At 37.9% G+C, this 19,937-nt stretch overlaps 2 protein-coding genes across 2 annotated transcripts; one reads left to right on the top strand and one right to left on the bottom strand.

The window, feature by feature from the left end:
* Positions 1-234: 234 nt before the first annotated feature.
* LOC139149505 (protein farnesyltransferase subunit beta-like) lies at positions 235-13,669 on the bottom strand. Its single transcript, XM_070721290.1, has 12 exons — positions 13,548-13,669; positions 12,101-12,168; positions 11,343-11,507; positions 9,945-9,994; positions 9,527-9,623; positions 9,014-9,097; positions 8,670-8,756; positions 7,571-7,700; positions 5,694-5,868; positions 4,467-4,536; positions 3,788-3,902; positions 235-2,560 (listed from the first exon to the last, which is right to left on the bottom strand). The coding sequence occupies exons 1-12, from the start codon at positions 13,641-13,643 to the stop codon at positions 2,450-2,452; spliced, it is 1,248 nt and encodes a 415-aa protein (XP_070577391.1). The 5' UTR covers positions 13,644-13,669; the 3' UTR covers positions 235-2,449.
* Positions 13,670-16,090: 2,421 nt separating this feature from the next.
* LOC139149504 (uncharacterized) lies at positions 16,091-19,139 on the top strand. The gene is made up of 2 exons (XM_070721289.1): positions 16,091-17,089; positions 18,238-19,139. Exons 1-2 carry the CDS (start codon positions 16,691-16,693, stop codon positions 18,520-18,522), a joined length of 684 nt encoding a protein of 227 aa, XP_070577390.1. The 5' UTR covers positions 16,091-16,690; the 3' UTR covers positions 18,523-19,139.
* The last annotated feature ends 798 nt before the right edge of the window (positions 19,140-19,937 follow it).

Here is a 19,937-nt window from a genome sequence, read left to right as displayed (position 1 = left end):
ACATGCCCTATACCTATTCAGCTTGTTCCGTTTGTAAAAACTGCATGACACTTCATCATTAGTATATTATTAGTTTTTTCACTGTTGAGAAGTGTATTTCAGTCTGGACTTCAAGAGGTAATGACTGTAACTTTTGAGTAAATTTTTATTAATTTTGCTCAAGAGATTTGTTGTCTTGAATGTCCTCCCAAAGTATGTTGAATTTCCAAGTATCAACCTCACAAACACAACACATAGTGTAAAATACATAATTTTATTGTCGACTGATGGATTTTAATCCAAACCAGACTGGAATTACTCAAAGATTGGAATTACTCACATACAGGTAAACATCAGACAGGATTTGGGGACTACACAAGCAGCTGGGTTTTTTTCAAAAATGGACCAAACATACTGCAAAATACATCAACGCTTTCAGGTGAGAGCACTTTTCTAGCACTTTCAACTTTGACAAAACACATTTGAGTACTGAATGCTTGAAAAATAAAATGTCAAACCAGCAAATATTTTGCACCATTTAGAGGAAAGAAGAATCAATTTCAAGTTATTCTACTAAGACGGTTACCCCCTGGATGTTTGTCCACCAGACACTTACCCTAAACAACTGCCTAAGCTGGTGGGTTGGAAATGTCCAGGTGCTAAAATGCCCAGGGGGTGACCGTCCTAATACCTTTCAAGGTACATAGCTACTACATAACATGGACATTACGACAGAGTTTGAAAGACACAACTACCTTTATGGTTGGTCAGACCTAAGTCAAAACTATCAGCTCTCTCCGTGCACTGAAAATGAGAAGCTAATGCATTTTGCGATCACACAATTTACACTGAGTGAGACTGAATTTATCATGTGAGATAACTACATGCTACAATGGTCACACTCTCTACACTGTGACAATGAAACGTGCATCCAGCAAGAAACTGATTTCTCCAAACATACATGTAATATCCTGACATGCATCCTTGCATTAAATAAACGTAATTACAAAGAAACCTCCCAAGTGTCCAGGGTTTCACATGGTTTGTAATTAATTACACACATCAAGTACATGTAAGTTTCAGAAATTCATTACAATTGGAATCTAATCAGTTAAGAACAATCAGATAAGGCTTGTTTACAAGGTGACTCAAGATCTCTGAGAACGCGAACACTGCAACCTGTGTTCAGAAATGCAGCCTACTGATCAGTATGCACTTACAGCCTATTGACCAGCATGCACTTGTATTGTCACAAATCTCTGCGTTCAAAAGGATAATTTTGGACCTACAGAATCTCTGTAAGAATGAACCGAGACTGTAAAGATTGGTCAGCAGAAAAGCAAGACTGCAGACACTGAATGTGCAGTTCTCCATATTACAGCAAAATGGACGGGAAAATCACATTTTGCTCAGTTGATGTTTGCTGTGTATCTCTACATGTCGTGAGTTGCCCTTCAAAAACGTCCTAGAACACAGATCAATAGACATTCAATAGGTTAAAATACACCAATGGGGAATCATTAATTTCAAAGGATTGTCATAATTTCTCAATTTCTGAAAATTTTCAGGCAATGATTTCGGTGACATAACGTTAGTTTACAGTGACACCCCTTCTGTAATGTGGTGATGATTTGTGCAAACAGCAGACCCTGTCAAACCGGTAACATACCTCCCTCGGGATTGCTTTCTACATCTGGGCACTGTGACTCTATATGGTGTCGTCTGAAAACTCATAAACAATCACAAAGTTTCAGATTTCACAAATCAACAGTTGTCATGCCATTTGACACTTTCTTGTCTCTCTTAGTTTCAACTGCATGTGAGAGTCAAAACTCAAACACCCTTTTTATCTTGCCTGGATAACATGTTGCAATTATGAGTACTGCAATAGTATCAATAAGGGCGTACCAAATGTAGGCTGGGAGGATGGGTTCAATGAGTGATAAATTGCCAGCTTACAGGTTGTGAAGATTCAAAATCCAGCTCTTGCTGGGGATATTCGAAACACAAGTTGATCTTTCTGAACTTTGAAAGTTTGTTTCAACAGGTGTACAGAGGTCTGATGGCTGGTTTTAGTTGTTTGTATCAAACTGTTGACATCTGAAACGAGGGCACAGTTCATCACGTCCTGAACTCTGACCCTTGGGATTTCTATGACAGGAGAGAAAGCCAAGAGATCACCAGTCACTAGCAATACATTCAACAGCAGTAAAGACACGCTTCGCTTTTTGGCCTTCTACCCTTCTGGAATATAATTTACATCTTGAAATAAATTTACATTTTTAAATTGGCACATCCCTGGTTGCATATTAACCAACAGACGCCATAAATTCTATGGTGCAAATGCCCTAGCCAAGTAGATGAAACCGAGCAAGCCTGCTGGTTGCAGTGATCCAGACGTCTTCTTCTGTTTCATCCGCATTGATGAATAGTCTTCTGAGATGCGTCAAAGGGCGCCTGTCGTAGATGTCTATTCTTTGCATTCAGTGTTGTCACTGCCTGGCACTGACAATGACGTGAAATACTTGTGTGCGTCTAACGCCGCCTTCAGTCCTATGTTGTACAGAGGGTGAATCCGTCTCTGAAATTCAAAGAAAAAAAAATTGTAATTGTTTATCTGTATGCTAGGAATATTTTGAATGATGTTTCCTTACGGCAGTCACAGACATAACTGATAGGTTACAGTGATAAACCATCAGTGCAGGATAAAATAAAAAGATGTGTTTCCTGTGCTCAGAAAAAACTGGGTCCATGTAGGTCAGTTGGGAACTTTTTTCAGTACTATATTTTTTCACATGCTACAACCAAACAGAGAAAAAAGAAAAACACTGGTACATTAACATTTCGTTTTGGAAAATCCATGATGAGTATAGGGTGGGGTAATAAAATATCGTAGTGGTAAGACACACATTTTTTCTCTCACTTTTAAATTACCTAACATTACTTTGTTAAGATAATGATTTAAAAGCTTCAGTATCAGCAGAAACACCTTTTTGACTGCTGTTTACACAAATTTGAGGCACTTATTTAACCCCACTCCTGCCAGAAAGTATCACTTCCCCATCAACCGAGTCAGTAAAAAGTGGTACTGAGCAAAATTTATGAGTATTTTCACCAACATGCTGGGGCTGATGTGCAGTATCTAGGAAGCTGTTATCCAATTGGTTAGCTGAATCTCACCGTTATCATTGATTACACACAATAGACTCCCTAAGTTGCTGTGAAGAGTGACAATCAACCAATCAGATATAACCTTCCAAGCCAGCTGCACATCACCAGACTTGCCGTGGTATGTCATAGCATGTTTAGTAAAATCATGTTGACAGTCCCTTTGTTTCAGGAGCATTCAAATATTAAAGTTTTTGTCAAAGTGCAATGTATATGAGACATATTATGCATCACTGTTAAACAACTTGACCTGGTGGTGACATATGAACTTGGCATGATAAAAGTTCAGGCTGCAGAATAGTTTATCTTTAGCAACACTGAAATTTAACCTGGATTCATTTCATAGCGAACTAGAACGGTAGACACATTATGTCAACCTTTCACAGACAGGTAGGTTAAAGTACTTACAAAGGTCAAACAGTTTAAGATTCGAAAGCAGGATTACAATGATAAGTTTCAAATCTGTTTTTCTGACACAAAGCGCTTTTTTTTCAGAGCTGATGAGAAAAACAAAGGTCATCACTTTGCGTAAGACTAAAAAAAGAACACATTTTATTTCGGTCACGAAAGAAAACTGACAGAATTTCGGTCACGAAAGAAAACTGACAGAAAAACTGACTTGGAAGGACAAGATACTCGCCAGTTCATTGTTGGGATGACCCAGCACTAGTTCATGGCCCAGTGAGCCACTGGCAAAATGTTGAGCTACGGACAGACCACTCAGTGTGTAACATGTATGATAGTGATCCCTGGATCTGCATGGGGAAAAACAAAACGAAACAAACACGGTTGACTGAACAATATTGTTCAGGAAACATAACATCAGAATAGCACAATAACGGAAATCAAACCATCAGTATTTTGGGAAATATTACCACAGAAATATATATTATTATGATAGAATATTAAAACATTTATATGATGGACAGGGTTGCCATGAATTCCAATAATTTTATTTTCCTTCATAAAAGAAAACAGTCTGAGTAGAACTCCGTTTGATGTTCTCTGGAAAGCAGAGTGAGCAAACAGACTACTTGTCAACTTGAAATGTGGCTGCAGATATTGTTAGTTTTTAAAAAAAGGCCTGTCAGAATTTTGACAAGAATATCAATCATCTCGATGAAATGCTGACAGTGACTGGTGTTACGTGGAACAGAAACTGTTTTTCAAAAACACCCCAGCACTGAGTGTGCAGTGCCCTAAGACTGTCACAAGGTGACCATTTGTGGAGTGAAAGAAAACACTGTCAGTGTTACCTTGGGAAAGCTTGACAAAAAATCAATAAATCAATGCGATGTGAAAGTGGCAAGGCTACTCACTTTCCGGGTTTGTCAATGAGACCCCCTGCGAAGTATTGACAACAGAGAAGGACGTACTCCTGGAGAGCGGCTGAAAAATTAAAGAAGTCAAAGGGATTAAGAAGCAAGCAAAAACTGGTCATTTCACTTTTCTTTCCACCTCTATCCCCATTCAAACTCCTTGACAAGGCGCTCGTGAGTGCTCAGTATTGAGAATGCTTTCACTTTTAGCTCACGGAGTTGCAAACTCTAACACTCAAAAACCAAATCTTCATTAACACTATTGTTAGGTAGTACCTTCACTCTGAAACAAAAAATTGAATGTTGACTTTATGACCTTTGACCCCAGTATGAATTGCACACCCACTCTGCTTCAGCAGTGCTTGATAAAAGGAGAATAAATAGAATTTTATGTACTTCCATAGGGGTTGATGAAAAACAGTGGCTTTAAAATGGAAAGACCAGATTTCAAAGCTTCACTGAAGACCTATGGGCCATTATATATTGTCATGGTCTGTAATCAGTGAAAAGGTCACTGACTTAGGTGGCAGGCTCCCCTAGAGCCCTGAGGGAATCAATAAATGCGTCATTTATCATGCTTATCATCACTAAGGCCAACCATAAACTGAGTCTCAAGCAAGTTTCCATGGCAACAAAGCTGTAAGAGAAGATAGCCTTTAATTTTAGCCGTCAGTTAGCTCATACCTAAAAATATGATGATTAAATTGCATTTCAGATTGCTTAATAAATGTATTTGGTACATGCTTTTGCAGGTGGGAAGGTTAAAAATTCCTTAATTTGGAAATGAGAATGAGATGATGTGTTCCCATATTTGGTCTTCCATCAGATTTATTTATTTCAAAAGGTGTTGTCTGAACAGGTTTATGTGATTCAGTGTTTTGACTAGAAATGGTGACATATAAATGAATGGTGGACAAGGCTGCCACAAATTCTAATAATAGGAAGACATGTTGATATACAAATAATTGATGGCATTTTGCAATGTCTGTAAACTTTTTCAAAGCTAAGAGAAAGACTCAACATTTTCAGGGCAAAGCATCTTACACCACTATGAATGCCCAGCCATGTTTGGCTTCCCTGCCCTCTCAAAAACCATCGGTACGTCTAGCTTAGATTTCAAAGAATGACAGGTGGCTTGGAAAAAGATCATCTCAAATCAGTGCATCACAAAATCAAACGGTGCGTCAAAATTCAGAATAACAAAGCTACATTTTGCATCTCTCCTACCGTGATCAAACATCCAGTTTTCAGCACTCAGGGCGTGATCTCCCTGAACGCTGAGCACTCTGTGTATGAGCGGAAGAACACCGGCTTGCCAGAAGCTGTAACAGCCATCCACTAATTTATTGGTGCGGCCCTGGAAACCACCTTCAAATCTCATCTGCCGATTCACGGTCCACCTCTGATAGAAAGTATAACACACAGGGGGCAAATGTTACCATGGAAATGACATGTTTTCTCGACGGAGGAAAATCTGCCATAAAAGCAGTTCAGTCGACAGATATACATTTATCTACAAAATTTATTTCCTCAAGGGCTTTCATGAATTCTGAGATGGTAGTACCAGTATACTAGGTGATTTTGTGTCCAGACAAAATGATGGGATCTGTGACAAAGGAGTGTGGTGAAGGTTTACATTATATATTAATTTGAAGACAATGTGTATATACTTTGCAGTACATATTAACATGGACTATTTTACATGCTCATTAATGGCTCTTCACATTCCAATTCCTACTTCCCCATTTTTGTCCGTTCATTTTTCCCTGAAAATATCACTTCCTATGATAACATGACAATCCAAGTTCCACTGGTATAATTTATCAAACAATATGATTAAACATTTTTTAAAGTCAGAGTTCTAGTTCACAACCAGTCCCTTTCCACTCTGGTTTAAAGACTGAAAAGGTATCCTGCCAGTTGTAGAAAATATAAAGCCAGAGCAATTGAACTCTATGTTTTGTGGATTCACTCAAAAGTTTGAAAGGTATGTGGAACACGCACAGACACGCAAGCTTCATATTTACTTGCTTGGCTCCACGAAATATGAATGCTCACTCAAAAATCAAAGCAGAACTTTCTTTTTCACCTCAAGCAGTACACTACAATGCCACACTCTGCAACCATGCGGGCATAGGCACAAAAGCTTGATGTAAAGTCCTACGCAAATACATTATTTATTATTTTCATGCAAACCTCCAACAACCTACACACACAGGGTCACAAAACAAAGAATTTCATCACTTCAGCCTAATAAAAGAAATGTACATGTATGCCATGCAGAAAGAGACCTTGTAACTAACGTGGCGGATGTGAGTTGTTAAAACAATGCAAAAATACTGGTACAACTAAAGGGTGTGTATATAAATACTGAACTAACACTGTCTGACAAATATGGAATATATACATTGTGATCAAACTTGCAGTAAAATTGATAAACAACAGAAAGATTATGGTTCAACATTTTAAAAAAATACGGCTCAGCATCTATTACTGTTTAAAAGAAGAGCAGTAATTTATTTTGAACAGCTGGAGCTAAAATGTGTACAAAATATCACACTGAATGCAAAGTTTCAAGTAATTTACAACTCTGAAATACTGCCTTTAGGGTATGGCAACCATGAAAAACTGTTGCATGCAAAACATGAAATATGCGCAAAACAAGGGACAATATATCAGCCTGCACCAAAGTGGAAAACTTGCGACAGTATGAAACATGGAAAACTGCTTGCATGAAACAAATAGAATAGATTGTGTATAAAAATAAAACAGTATGTGCAACAACAGCAGATCAGTATCTTTATATGATAAAGCATGAAATCAATTAGGAGTTTTGCTTGAAGGAGATGGGGTAAGGATTAAAAGACACGAATTCTATTTCATGCTTGTCAGATTTTATGATCAACAGCCCATCTTATTACTGATTTTAGACCAATGACTGTTTTCCATTGACAAAATTTCATAATTAGTTGATTTGCATACACAAACAACACTCATTAGGTAAACATTCCACAAATGAATTCATCAATTTCAGAAATCAAACATCAGATGTCTTATTACATTCAGTGGCAAATAAAAGATTTAAGATTCTACATAGGGCTCACCAGCAAACTCTTTATATCACACAGTCTGTCATGTCCCAAGATGACTAACGCTGAAAAGCCACAGAACGAATAACCTCCATGGGCTTCCATCCCCGGAAGTCCGGAGAAGCCGCCTTCGTAAGTCTGGCAACTGGAAAACAAAATCAAAACAACTTAGATTACGGTGACTGTAGAGGTTAACCTGTTCACTTCCACTTCCCAGTAAACAAGTCTAGAGTCACAATTGGTAACGAATGCATTTTGGCAAAATCATGGCGGTGTAAAGGCTAAAGACTGGGACAAAAATTACTGTTGGTGCAATTCACCAAACAACAGAGAAAATGAATTACTTTAAATGTACTAGACAAGATAAATAAAGTTTATATCTTGCATCATCTCTGGTAAGGCTGTGCGAAGCAGCTTTTTGAAAGGAGAACTTTGATACACAGTTATCCCCGCCCCCTTACGAGCCTTGTTGCTTGGATACAATGCCCTTACCCTGCAAAGTTCATATTTCACAATCAGGTCAAAGTTGGTTAAAAGTAGTGTAGCACAGCATGTTCCATATGGTGTTTTTTAAACCATATTGACCATTTGAAGGCCTCTTAAAACACAGACAGTGTAAACATGATTTTTACTATCTAGAGCTGCTATTCCAGACATCAAGCTAAGTCGGGTGAAAATACGTATGGTTTTGGCTCAATACCGCTTTTTACTGACTTGGCAGATGGGGAAGTGATAAAAGGGTGGGACTGGACCAAACTCAAATTATAATAGGGATGGTCTGGTAACATCCTCATATTGAAATGAATAATATCGAGTCTGTTGCCATGATTGCAAACAAACGACCATAAATCTGTCACAGAAAATCACATTTGTAATGCTACACTGAGCAGTAGTTAGTGAAAAAAGGTTTGACATATTATTGGATAATCACAGTTAAGGGATCAGATGTTGTGTGTCAATGGCGCACAAGATCTGAGAAACCTATTTACAAACACAAAATGTCAGAATTTCGTTAACAACAACTTTAAAGTATTGCTGACGTGAAATAACACACTGACCCATATTGACAGCTTTGCCTTAGGAACACAAAAATGATGACGCATATTTCAATTACCTGACCATCCACTCAGCAGTGCCATCAAACATTTCAGGAGTTGCTACATTTGTCAGTTGTGCTGCAACGGCCGCACAGTATGCACCCCTGAGAAGAAGAACAACAAAAATTATAATTTGTTTTCCATGTATGTCATCTGAGGCTGTTTTCTTCTTAGTCATTTTCTTTTTTTACTTACAATACCATTTGCTTTTATCTAAATTTTTGAAGACTGATGTTGTAACATGAGGAATTTCAAATTCTAGCATTAAAACTTGCAAAAACTATTGTCAGACATTATCGTGTATCACGTACTTTAACTGCAGAAAATTTCTTTCAAGCCAAAAGGAGGGATATTCACCTACCTGATGTCCACTTCTCCACCCTCATGCATCATGAAAGCGCCCTCTGGAGTTTTCATTTTCATTAAAAACTTTTGTAATTTAGGCCTGAGAAGGGAAGCACAGAAAAATTCACAATCCCTAGCTTTGACACTAAACTTAGATTACAATGGTTGGCATACTTTGCAAAAGGCAATCAAAGATTTTGATTACTTGTTAGTAGCTGCAAGAAGTGAAAATCTTAACTTGAGATTTTATTGATGAGAGCAAGAATGTATGGAATACAGCAGTGGTTATAATGGTCATGTTGGTGAAGATGTAAGAAACAGCAGCAAGAATAATTGTGAGAAATGTAATGGTGAATGAAAAAGACAGAGAGGTTGAAAATTTTGATGATGCTTATTGAAAACATTTTTTGGGAATGCCAGCATTGATAATGAAGATGCTGATGGTGATGATGATAATGATGATGATGATGATGGTAATCATGATAATGATGATTGCAATTATAATGAAATCAACTGCATCACTTCTTACCTATCTATGACATCATAAGCTTCCTGAGTTCCTAAGGTACACAGTGCATTGACTGCAGCGTATGTTGGCGCAAGGTGTGGTACTTGGTCGGGACCACCTGTTGGCAAGAAGAGTCACACACATCACAAACAAATACAAAGGAAAAAATTGGAATCAAATAAAACATTCGGTTTTATGTTCTGAAAGAAAATACAATATAGGAAATAAAATTCATGATATAAAGGAGTAAAACGTGTGTACCAGTATATGTTGTTTTAAATCATTGGGAGACAACCGTCAAATTCACATCACACTACATTCATACATTATGGCAACGTAATGCAAGTGTCAAAGTCATTCTGTAAAATTTTATTGTAATAAATTGTGACACAAATATCCTACTTGATACATAATTGTATGGTAAATTCACAATAGTTACCTCCAAACCCACCATCCGGATGCTGGCACTTCTTGATAAATTGCGCCACACTGTGGAAGAGAAAGATGAAATAGAAATTGCTATGAAACAGAGATTCCTGGAAAACCATTACCATATAAACATTTCTGCCAACAGTTTGTGATTGACATCAATGTGAACAAGACATTGATTAATTCAAGAGATTACAAATAATTTATTAATCCTTTCAGTGCCGAAGTCATTTTTGTCACCTTTACAAAATATACCCCGGTCAAATTTTCCCAGATTTTTGCCAAAATTTTGATACAAAACTGTAGGTGATTAAATGTGATGTGCATTTGCTCCAAAATTATCAAAACAAATGCACAAAAATTCATAAAAATTGGTAAAATGTTGCACCAAAATTTTGGTGGAAAAATTCCAGCACTGAAAGGGTTAAGTTTGTCACATGTAAATGAATGGCACCCTGTATTACCTTTTACAAATATGAAGAATTTGTACATTGAATGCTGGCACAATGCTAGCAAGTTGTCCAGTCAAGTTTTGTAACAAGTTGAACATTTCGAAGACAATCAATGCATTTGTCTGGTGTGGCCTCCAACTGCTGGCATTTCTGAATTTTTTGTGGTCAACTTGGGAATTTCAGGACATTCATGATTTTCCTTGTGTCAGCCCTATACAACACTCATATGATAGCTACAATGTTCTTGTGACCATGAAAACTTTGAGTTGGGACACTTCAATTTTTGCTTAGGTGGCACACTTGCTACTTTAATTCATAGAATGGAAATCCTATTTTGTTTAGTTTTGAAGAAACACTACTCAACAGACAATATGTGTGAAACATTTGACATTGAAGACTTTGTCATAATCTGTTTAGGCCACTTCTCAATGAATATTACTGTTTCTGGAAAGATTTCATTGTATAGTTTTATTCATTTCATCACTAAGTGTTTCTGGTTTGGTGAAGCCCTATTATTCTCTACAGCCCAGTTGTTCCTCTAGACGGGGAAATGGGGTCAAAGTATTAGAACCTCACAAACATGTCATTGTTTAAAGGGCCAGTAATGCTAACTTTTGATGAAATTTTTCATTATCTTTATTTTTTATGCCAATTTCTAGTTCTTATTCTACTCAATAAAGAATGTTGAAATACCCACTATTTAGCTTGTTAACATAGGGTCTATTTATGTAAAATGCACCGTTATTGTTGACATTTGAATTCTAGTCCAGACCAGAATTCACTTGTCACCAGTAACAATGCAGTTGACACAAGTACAGGCTGAGTTGACGAGCTGAATACTGTGTATATCAACATGCTTTGGGGAAGAGTAAGAAACTATTGTTGACATTTGAAACAAAAATAGTGAAAAAAAATCATCAAAAGTTATCATTACTGGCCCTTTAAAAATCACTCACCTGGAAGATTGCTCCTCAGAAATTTGTTCACCGAGTAAATATAGGCTATGTAGTATCCAGTAACAGAGCCATGGTCGGCTGGCATCTAGACACTCATATGATTCTGATAAACGTTTCAAACCTTTTAATAAATATTGTATATGCTTCTCCTTGTCAAGGAATGGACTGAAAAGCAATGGAAAGTAATAACAATAATTCATTTTGTAAATCTCATGGTAAATCATTGCAATGCATAAGAATTCAAGATTGATTTGCATAGTATGGGTCATTCTGTTAAACGTTTACACCGTTACACTTTATCATGTCTTGATGTTTGTGGAATCTGGAATGTGTAAAGCTGATAAAATGAAGATCTGGCCCATTATTCGTAATAAAAACACTTTACTGGTGCCGGTACAGAGTTGGATGTATGGTTGATAACATCACTGACTAAATTATGCAAGTACCGGGAGCAAGTCCTGGTTTGATGAATACTGCACACAAACTAAGGAGTTGCATTACAGTGGCCACACAGTCCATTCACATGTACATGTGGTGTTTGCTTTTGTAAGGTCAAGTACATGACAGCTTTTCTCAGAAAATCCCTGCGCAGACTGTAACAGTATAACATTATATATATCTGGTAATATACAGTCAATGCCAAGATTATGAATGAAATTTTACATCATGTACAGGTATTCCGCCGTCTCAAATCAGAAATGGCAGAGTGTCTTTCCATGACTAAATCTTACAATATAAGCCAAGACTGAGTTACTCACTCTGGATTTACATCTGAGTCGCTGTTGAACTTTTCGTAAAACTCAGCCACCGATGCCTCCACCCTCTCCTATGAATGAAATAACGAAACGTGAAATTTTACAAGATTTACCTAAGTCTGAGTTCTGCTAGCTTTTAACTCACTGGTATTCGGAATTAGTGTGTGTGTGTGTGGTGTGTGTGTGTGTGTGTGTGTGTGTGTGTGTATCATAGAATAGACTGTCAGTAAAAGCTGTTCGGGCAGTTTTGGGCTTTTCTCTTGGCTAATGTTGCAGCAAACTCTTGGAGCAACTCACCAGCTATTATAACCTTGTAACCTTGGCATTTGGTTATGACGAAAATCCAAATTATACAGGGCATTATATTGCATAACATCTCAACAAATTTCATCATCACGGGGAACATTTTAGGATTATTTCGAAACAATAAATTTTCAGACAATAAATACGGTAGGTGATATTCCATATTGACTTATCAGGCGCTTTTACCCCTTTCAAGCATAAATCCCTATAAATAGGTGTAGCTCTGGTAAGTATACAAGAAAGCCAGGTCTGAAATGATCAATATAGTGAGTTTAGCAACTTGTATTATCACAGCTACTATGACTGTCCACATTGCCAGCCATATTTCAGAGCATAAAACACAGCCACCTCCCCCCGCCCCATCCTTTGCTATTTGGCATATTTTTGTAGCCTGAGGGTGGGGAATTTGACATGGCTTGGGGAAAAATGTCAAATTCCCCTGATAAGCCTGTAATCCCTCCCCCGAGTGGAAAACATTGATAGGACCTGAATAAAACGTCACAACAATCAAAACAGATTTTATTTAAAAAGCTGACTAGCAACCCAGACAGGACCTACACATATATTCCAAATTTTAAATGTTTAGCTGCAGTACAGACTTCGAGGTTTTGCCTGGGGTTGTGAGTCGGTTGGGTTTGCCGTCCGACTCACAACCTCATGTACTGAAGGTATTATATGTGCTGCCATCATGGCAAACGCTCACAGGCTCGACCTCGTCTTTCGGCATTCGGAGTATGGACAGAGGTCGAAAGACAAGGTCGAGATGCTTGACTACTGCGGTACCGATCGATCATTGATGATAGCCTGTGAGAATGCTGTGAGTAACAATGATTGCACCTCAGTCCCTCTATCCACGTGGATAGAGGGGCTGTGATTGCACATAGTGTTGCATATATACTAAACATAGGAACGAATGTACATGTAAGAACAATTTATCGCGAATCTTAGAAAATTATAATTGGAATGATCATTGATATGCCGATCACGGTTGCAGTTATCCTTGTATCATTGAAGCGGATTTTTACCTCAATGCCCGTACAAGGGAAGAAACCGGACGGAGGAGGAGACGGTTTCGTGTTTCGGTGGCAACCCATTTTGCAAACAGTGGAAGACAACTTACGTTTTGGGGGGTAATTCTCATACTCACCTGTTCAATTGAACTTAACGTTGGGACTCCATCGGCGACAAAACGTTCTTCTTGCAGTTTGTCAAGATCTTGTACGCATCGTGGGCACAGCGCCATCTTGTATTATTGACCCCCTAGTTCATTCAATAATACCAAACACGCTGTATCCTGGAGATAACCGAGGTGCAAGCTCTACATGCCACGGCATGCCGTCACCATGGGAGCCTGTCATCGTTTTAACTTTGTAAAACGTGCCTGGTTTATTAACCCAAGTAATATATATATGCCATCTTGTTCACAGATGTGGTTTTGAGAAGTATGTAACTTTTAATGCAAGTAGGGCCTACAAGCTGCCGAATGTATAGGATCAACACGATTGAAACTCATTTGGGAGAATAGGGAAATGTTCAAATTTATGAAAAGTGTTCGGTGCCCTATAGCTGAAAGTTGCAATATTACAAACTACCCATAAAAACAAGCGTATTGCAAAAAAGAAAAGCAGATGAGCTAACATTTGTAGATACACGGTCGCTCTATAGAGGGACCGTGGAAGATTAAACCAACTTCAAGTTGCTACACTATCCAATTAGCCTATCCCGAATTAGTTCCAATCGTGTTGATCTAACTATTCACAGAAAATCGTTCTGAAAAATTCAGTATAGCATGATGACAAATGGGAAGATTTCGTAGAGGTTTTATATACCTGAAGGCTGGTAAGAAATCTGATGTCAGAATCACTTTTTGTATGAAACTGTGTACATTGACATTTTCCAGAAACAAAGGTTTTCATTTACTTTTCTGTAAGAAACTTTTTTGATTGCAAATAACAATATTTTAAAGTGTTAAAACATCGGCAAATAACTTTTTTTAAATAAATGCTTTTCCAATCAAACTGTCATAGTTAATTCGACTACACAGCGAAGCTTCACGACTGTCAAAATCGATAGATGAAGCAATAAGGCTTAATTCAGAAAACTGGGGAGCAAATAGCACGGTAATCTTCCCTGTTCATTCTCTCATCGGTCTTTCTGTCATTCGTTTTATTATATTTCTGTCTTTAATTTCCTTACTTCTTTTCACAAGGCCCTATATTCTCCTGTGATTGTCAAGGTTGTTACCTTTTCTACTTTTAAATTTTTACATTGCAGCCATAATTATATTTTATTCTTCGGGAATTCTGCATTTTTGTTTGATTTTTTTTAGACCAGGCACAGAGAAAATTGGCTAGCTAAATGGTTACAGAGAGATGAATAAGCTACTGAAGCTACAGTTGCCTGGGTGCGTGGAAGCAAAACCACAGCACCTCCACCCCATCCAACCAATGCCCAACTAATTTCCATTGATTATGAAAAAGAACGGTTTTACGTGTACTCGACCATAATGAGAACGCGCAATGCGGTGACATCATATCAGTACCAATGCAGCAATCGCTATGTCGGAATATTAGAGTAATCTTGGCCCCTTTCCCACACCAAAAGTGTGCCCTAAGTGTGGAAAGGGGCCACTCAGTAAAACAAAAGTCTCAGAAGTAAATTTTTCCCTTTTGGTCAGACAAATTAACCCTTGCAGGTCATTTTGAGAAACTGGCAATATGGTAATAAAAAGCCACATATAGCCCCTCAGTTAAATTATTCAATTGAAAATGTTCGATTGTATTTACAAATGACATGCAGAAAAAACACTGTAAACAGCGGGATTCTGAATGGCTGCTGCACAATAATCTATAACTGTAATTGGTACAGTTTCAAAACTTGCAATTCGAAATTGTTTGAGGAGGAAGGAAATGATGTAGAGAATTCGGGAAATGATAGATACTTTTGAAAGATTAAGGGACCGTAGTAGTGCGCATCACCCGCTCTCTCACCTTCCTCGACGAAACCAAATAAAAAGTCAGGGGCACCGTGCAAATTTTATTGCCAAGAAAATTAAACCTAAAATTTCCCAATATTGGACATTCAAAGTCACCGCTCTCCCTATATTCACTCCATTAGGTAATATATTTTCGATGTTCACAAATAGGGAGAGAAAACTTTTTGTTTGCTTCACAGACTTCAAAATGAGTATATGTATAAGCCGTATTGCAAGACTTTGAGAATCCCCGAGTATATCTGCTAGTAGTAGACTGTCACACTCATAAGTCGACATTCTTATTTCGACCCCGTCCCCTTCCAGTAGTATTTCAATCAGGCGATAATAAAGCCAGTTATTTACACTGTTCTCGGATCGCCTCACCACCTGTTTGCACAAGAAGTGCGCGGGCGTCTTCCGCTCACTGTCTTTCTTTGAGACTAATTCATGTGGATTCTCATTAGAGGAAATTTGCACTTGCTGATATCGTTTTGTCTATAGGCCTAAACGTAAACTACATGGGAGAATAAGAGAAGTGCATTAACTAGTTCAGAAAAAGTCCTAAAATAAGCTAATACACGTTTTCGATTATTTTGAGTGAATGTCTATGGATCGATGTTTCAATTCCCTTGTGTGGTCAATTACCGAATTGTTTTGTTTTAATTAATATTTAAACTGGACGATTCCCATTTGCTTTCAAAGTCCTCATCGATTTTTCTAACATCCTATACTGTAACTCAAGTAAAGGCGGGTGTAGCACGTATCGCACTTTGAGGTGGACGCAAAACAGGGTCGTCGAAGCATCGGGAGCGCGACTTTTGTATTCCCAAACTGTCGAAATAACAAACGGCAATGTTCTCTCTTGCTAGTTCGGATAATGAAAATGAAGAATTTGCGGACGACGCTGACGATGATGGTGAGTCGTACAGTTGGAACCACGAGGTTGTCCGCCAGACTTGTGTCGAGCTTCACACCAAGCTCTGTGAACACCAGTTGAATGGGAGAGTGTTGGAAGAAAAGAGCTATCTGCTGAAACAGGTCTTTGATACATTTTGTGCTGTCGCGGCAAACCACGGCCTTCAGGATGCAGAAATTGTCAAAAAATACCACACTCCAATACTGAAATATTTGAGGGGCTCCACGGTGGTGTATCCTACAGTCGATATTATGTTACGTAAGAATGTCCCCACTCAGCCCGATATAGCGGACATCACGGCTATCATGGTGAGAAACTTAGATGGCTCGAACGAGGCTAATGATGAAAGAAGCATTGGTGTTGATATGACGAGGCTTGCGTATTTGACCAAAGTTGAAGGATGCAGATGGGGTTTCTACATCTGGGTGGGTCGGATGGAGGATCTCAAAACTTGGGATTTGAGGAGACTGCCTATCACTATGACCAGGAGGAGAAAAGTCTGGAGTTCTGCCTGAACAAACACCTTGAAGCCGTGCCACACATCGGGATGCCCCTGCCAGCATTCTGCGTCAAGACCGTCGTCTGGAACCAGGTGACGCCGGAGCTGTGCGTGCGGGGTTACCGGATCGAGTTTGGTGGAGAGATTGGGAATCCGAACATCTCGGACGTTGAAAGACTGAACCAGTTTTACGGCATACATATCATGATGAAGAGTCCTGGCCCCCTTGGCAGCTGGGACAGCAAACAACAGCTGGAGGATTTACGAATGCAAATAAAACGAGCTCGCTATCACTTCGAGGTACACCATTTGGGCTTTTCAGGGGTTGTCGATCATAAAAGCTGACGCACTAGAAACGTAATTCCTTGGTGTCATCCCCCTCCTCAAAACGAAACTCCTTAATGCGAAATTTGTTTCAGAAAAACTGTGTTGTTTATTACGTATGGAGAATAATACCAACATGTCTCTCAAGGACACGTTGTGCAAAATCTTCAAATGGTAATAGATGAACAGACTTTACATTTACACTTTTCAGCGTTCAAAGTAGTCTGTGTTCTTCTATCTGACTTCAAATTATTATTATTATTATTAATTTAAGTTGGAGTAATCTGTATCCCACATTTTCTCGATGACCGTGAAGCTGGTACCGCATCTGAGCCGTATAATCACTTTTAATTGAGTCCGCACGTTTAAAGTCGCACACGAATACGTGTTCTGTGTCTGTATTGTCATTCTTTCGCTATTGTTGTTTCATGGTCTGATTCATTTCTTTAAATTTATTTATTTTTGCCCTACACCAAAGAATTACGTTTCTAGTACGTCAGCGTTCATGATCGACGGTCCCTTAAACAGTTCCCGTAGTCACCAATAGGTTAAGATCACGGTTTCTCTACCCCGTCATGTTAATATTTGTATTTGAGAAAAGAGGTCAAGACCATGGCAGTTTTATCCGTTGTGACTCCCTGAATAAATAAATAAGTACATAAATTAATTCACACATACAAACATATACACACATCATTTACAAACAGACACACATACACTGACATACCCACATACACTATTTATATAGGCCTAAAAGATATATATAAGATATAGATAATATATATGTAGATAATATATATATATATATATATATATATATATATATATATATATATATATATATATATATTCACAGACATACTCAGAACTTACATGTCAAATTGTGTGCATTTATGTTGTAGTGCAAAATTTTGTTATTTTGTTTCTTTACGTACATTTAGTTTAAAATGTCAAATATGTCCTGGATTTAAATGTAAGATATTCGAAATTTCAATTATTCATTCATTCATTCATTCATTCATTCATTCATTCATTCATTCATTCATTCATTCATTCATTCATTCATTCATTCATTCATTCATTCATTCATTCACTGACATTTTCATTGTTTGATTTCGTTCAAGGCTGGTTTGTTTAACCATGCCTTGGCGACACTTTCAGGTATACGAGTTTTTTTCCTCGAACTTCTGAGCGTCAAGAAGTTGGACAAGGAGGAGAAAGCTGACGCCGATTTCCTACAGGGTCAGTTCATGCATCTCAAAGAGAGCATCGTAAAGCTGAAAGTCACCCAAGAAGAAGAAGACGAGGAGTCAGATTACGATTCATCTGAAGGTTCGAATGACACAACGGTAACGTCAAGTTACATGTACACAGAGGATTCTGCGACTATATCTACGGATTCGTACTGAACTTTCGGGACTTGTGTACTCTTTTCGATAGATGTTGAATTATTTAACTGATTTTCCAACCGTTGCATTCTCGATAGGTTAGTTTTCAACTTATTCTTTTCAATATGTATAAGTGACCCGGAACTATTTTAAACTTGTCAACTTCGGGCCAGTACATGTTTGATATAAAAATCCGGTTTTTAGAAAATCTAAACCGCACAACAATGATGCAAATGTAGCAGTACGCCATTCGATGATGCAAATTATTTTAATTTCTAAAGATTTTCGACTATCATTGAAATAAAGCAAATGATTGTCATTTGCAAGTTAATCTAAATCCTTGGAGTGAAAATGTGTGAGAGAAGCATGGAATATATTAATAAAAACATTATCGCTCAAACAACTATGTACCCTCGAGGCAGGAGACCACATTTTCTCTTATGGCGGGCAAATGGTTGCCTGCAGTCGGGCTTTCTTACATACTTTTCACTCCAAATGTGTGGGTTTATTCGCAAATGACAATCATACGATTTAGAAATAGAACTGTTATTCTGTTCTTTGAATATTTCGAAATCCAACGATGTTGTGCCATAAAAGCTGATGCACGAAATTCTGTAATAAAATATGCTATAGAAATACTTCGTTGTCATATTGTTCATGGGCTCAAAGTATCATAATCAGTTCGAAAACCACGCTCCCCAAATCCAAGGCAACATCTGCTATATATATTTGTAATAGCACACCTTCGTTCTGACCTACATAACCCTGATAAAGACGGGCACTCGATTAACTTATGATCTATTAACTCTTTTTCAATATGAACCTATGAAAAACTAGAAAGTACGATCGTACAATACAGCTTTCATACTCGCCTCATTTTGCATTGTTACATCTGAGCCCTTCCGATGTCACGTTGTTTAAAAGTTTATCAGTACCATCAAAATTATACAACTTGAGAAAAACTTTGGAAGTTGGGAAATAAATCAAAGACGTATATTGTGTCTTCGTATACATTTCGTCTCCATGTTCAGTGAAACTTTTGTGAGTTTAACCTTTTAGTCTAGTTATATTGCTCTTTTGATAAAGTCACGATAATATGTAGAGTTCTTCCATCAATTCAATGGTAAACTTGTACAAAATTATGACAAACGCCGCCAAAGTTGTCGCTTGTACATTTTCGCCACTTACAAATTACATTTCTTTATACATGGTTCTTCATGAATGCTTTAAAACAACGAACAATAAGCTTATATCATCGGAGATTGGCATGGGTATTTCAATGCATAACCTTTCCAATTGTTGAGATGGACTGTGTTGAATGTTGGTCATTGCAAGTAATATTGATGAACCAGAGGAAAATAAGCCGCGGCTAAACGAAAAAATGGTCACCGGTATTACCCCTCGAGTAAACCCAAAATCTTTTTCGTATACGATTT

The sequence above is a fragment of the Ptychodera flava genome, chromosome 14, assembly GCF_041260155.1.
Source record: "Ptychodera flava strain L36383 chromosome 14, AS_Pfla_20210202, whole genome shotgun sequence".
NCBI lineage: Eukaryota > Metazoa > Hemichordata > Enteropneusta > Ptychoderidae > Ptychodera > Ptychodera flava.
Note: the sequence above shows the minus strand (reverse complement) of the source record. Positions and strands in the feature narration are given on the sequence as shown.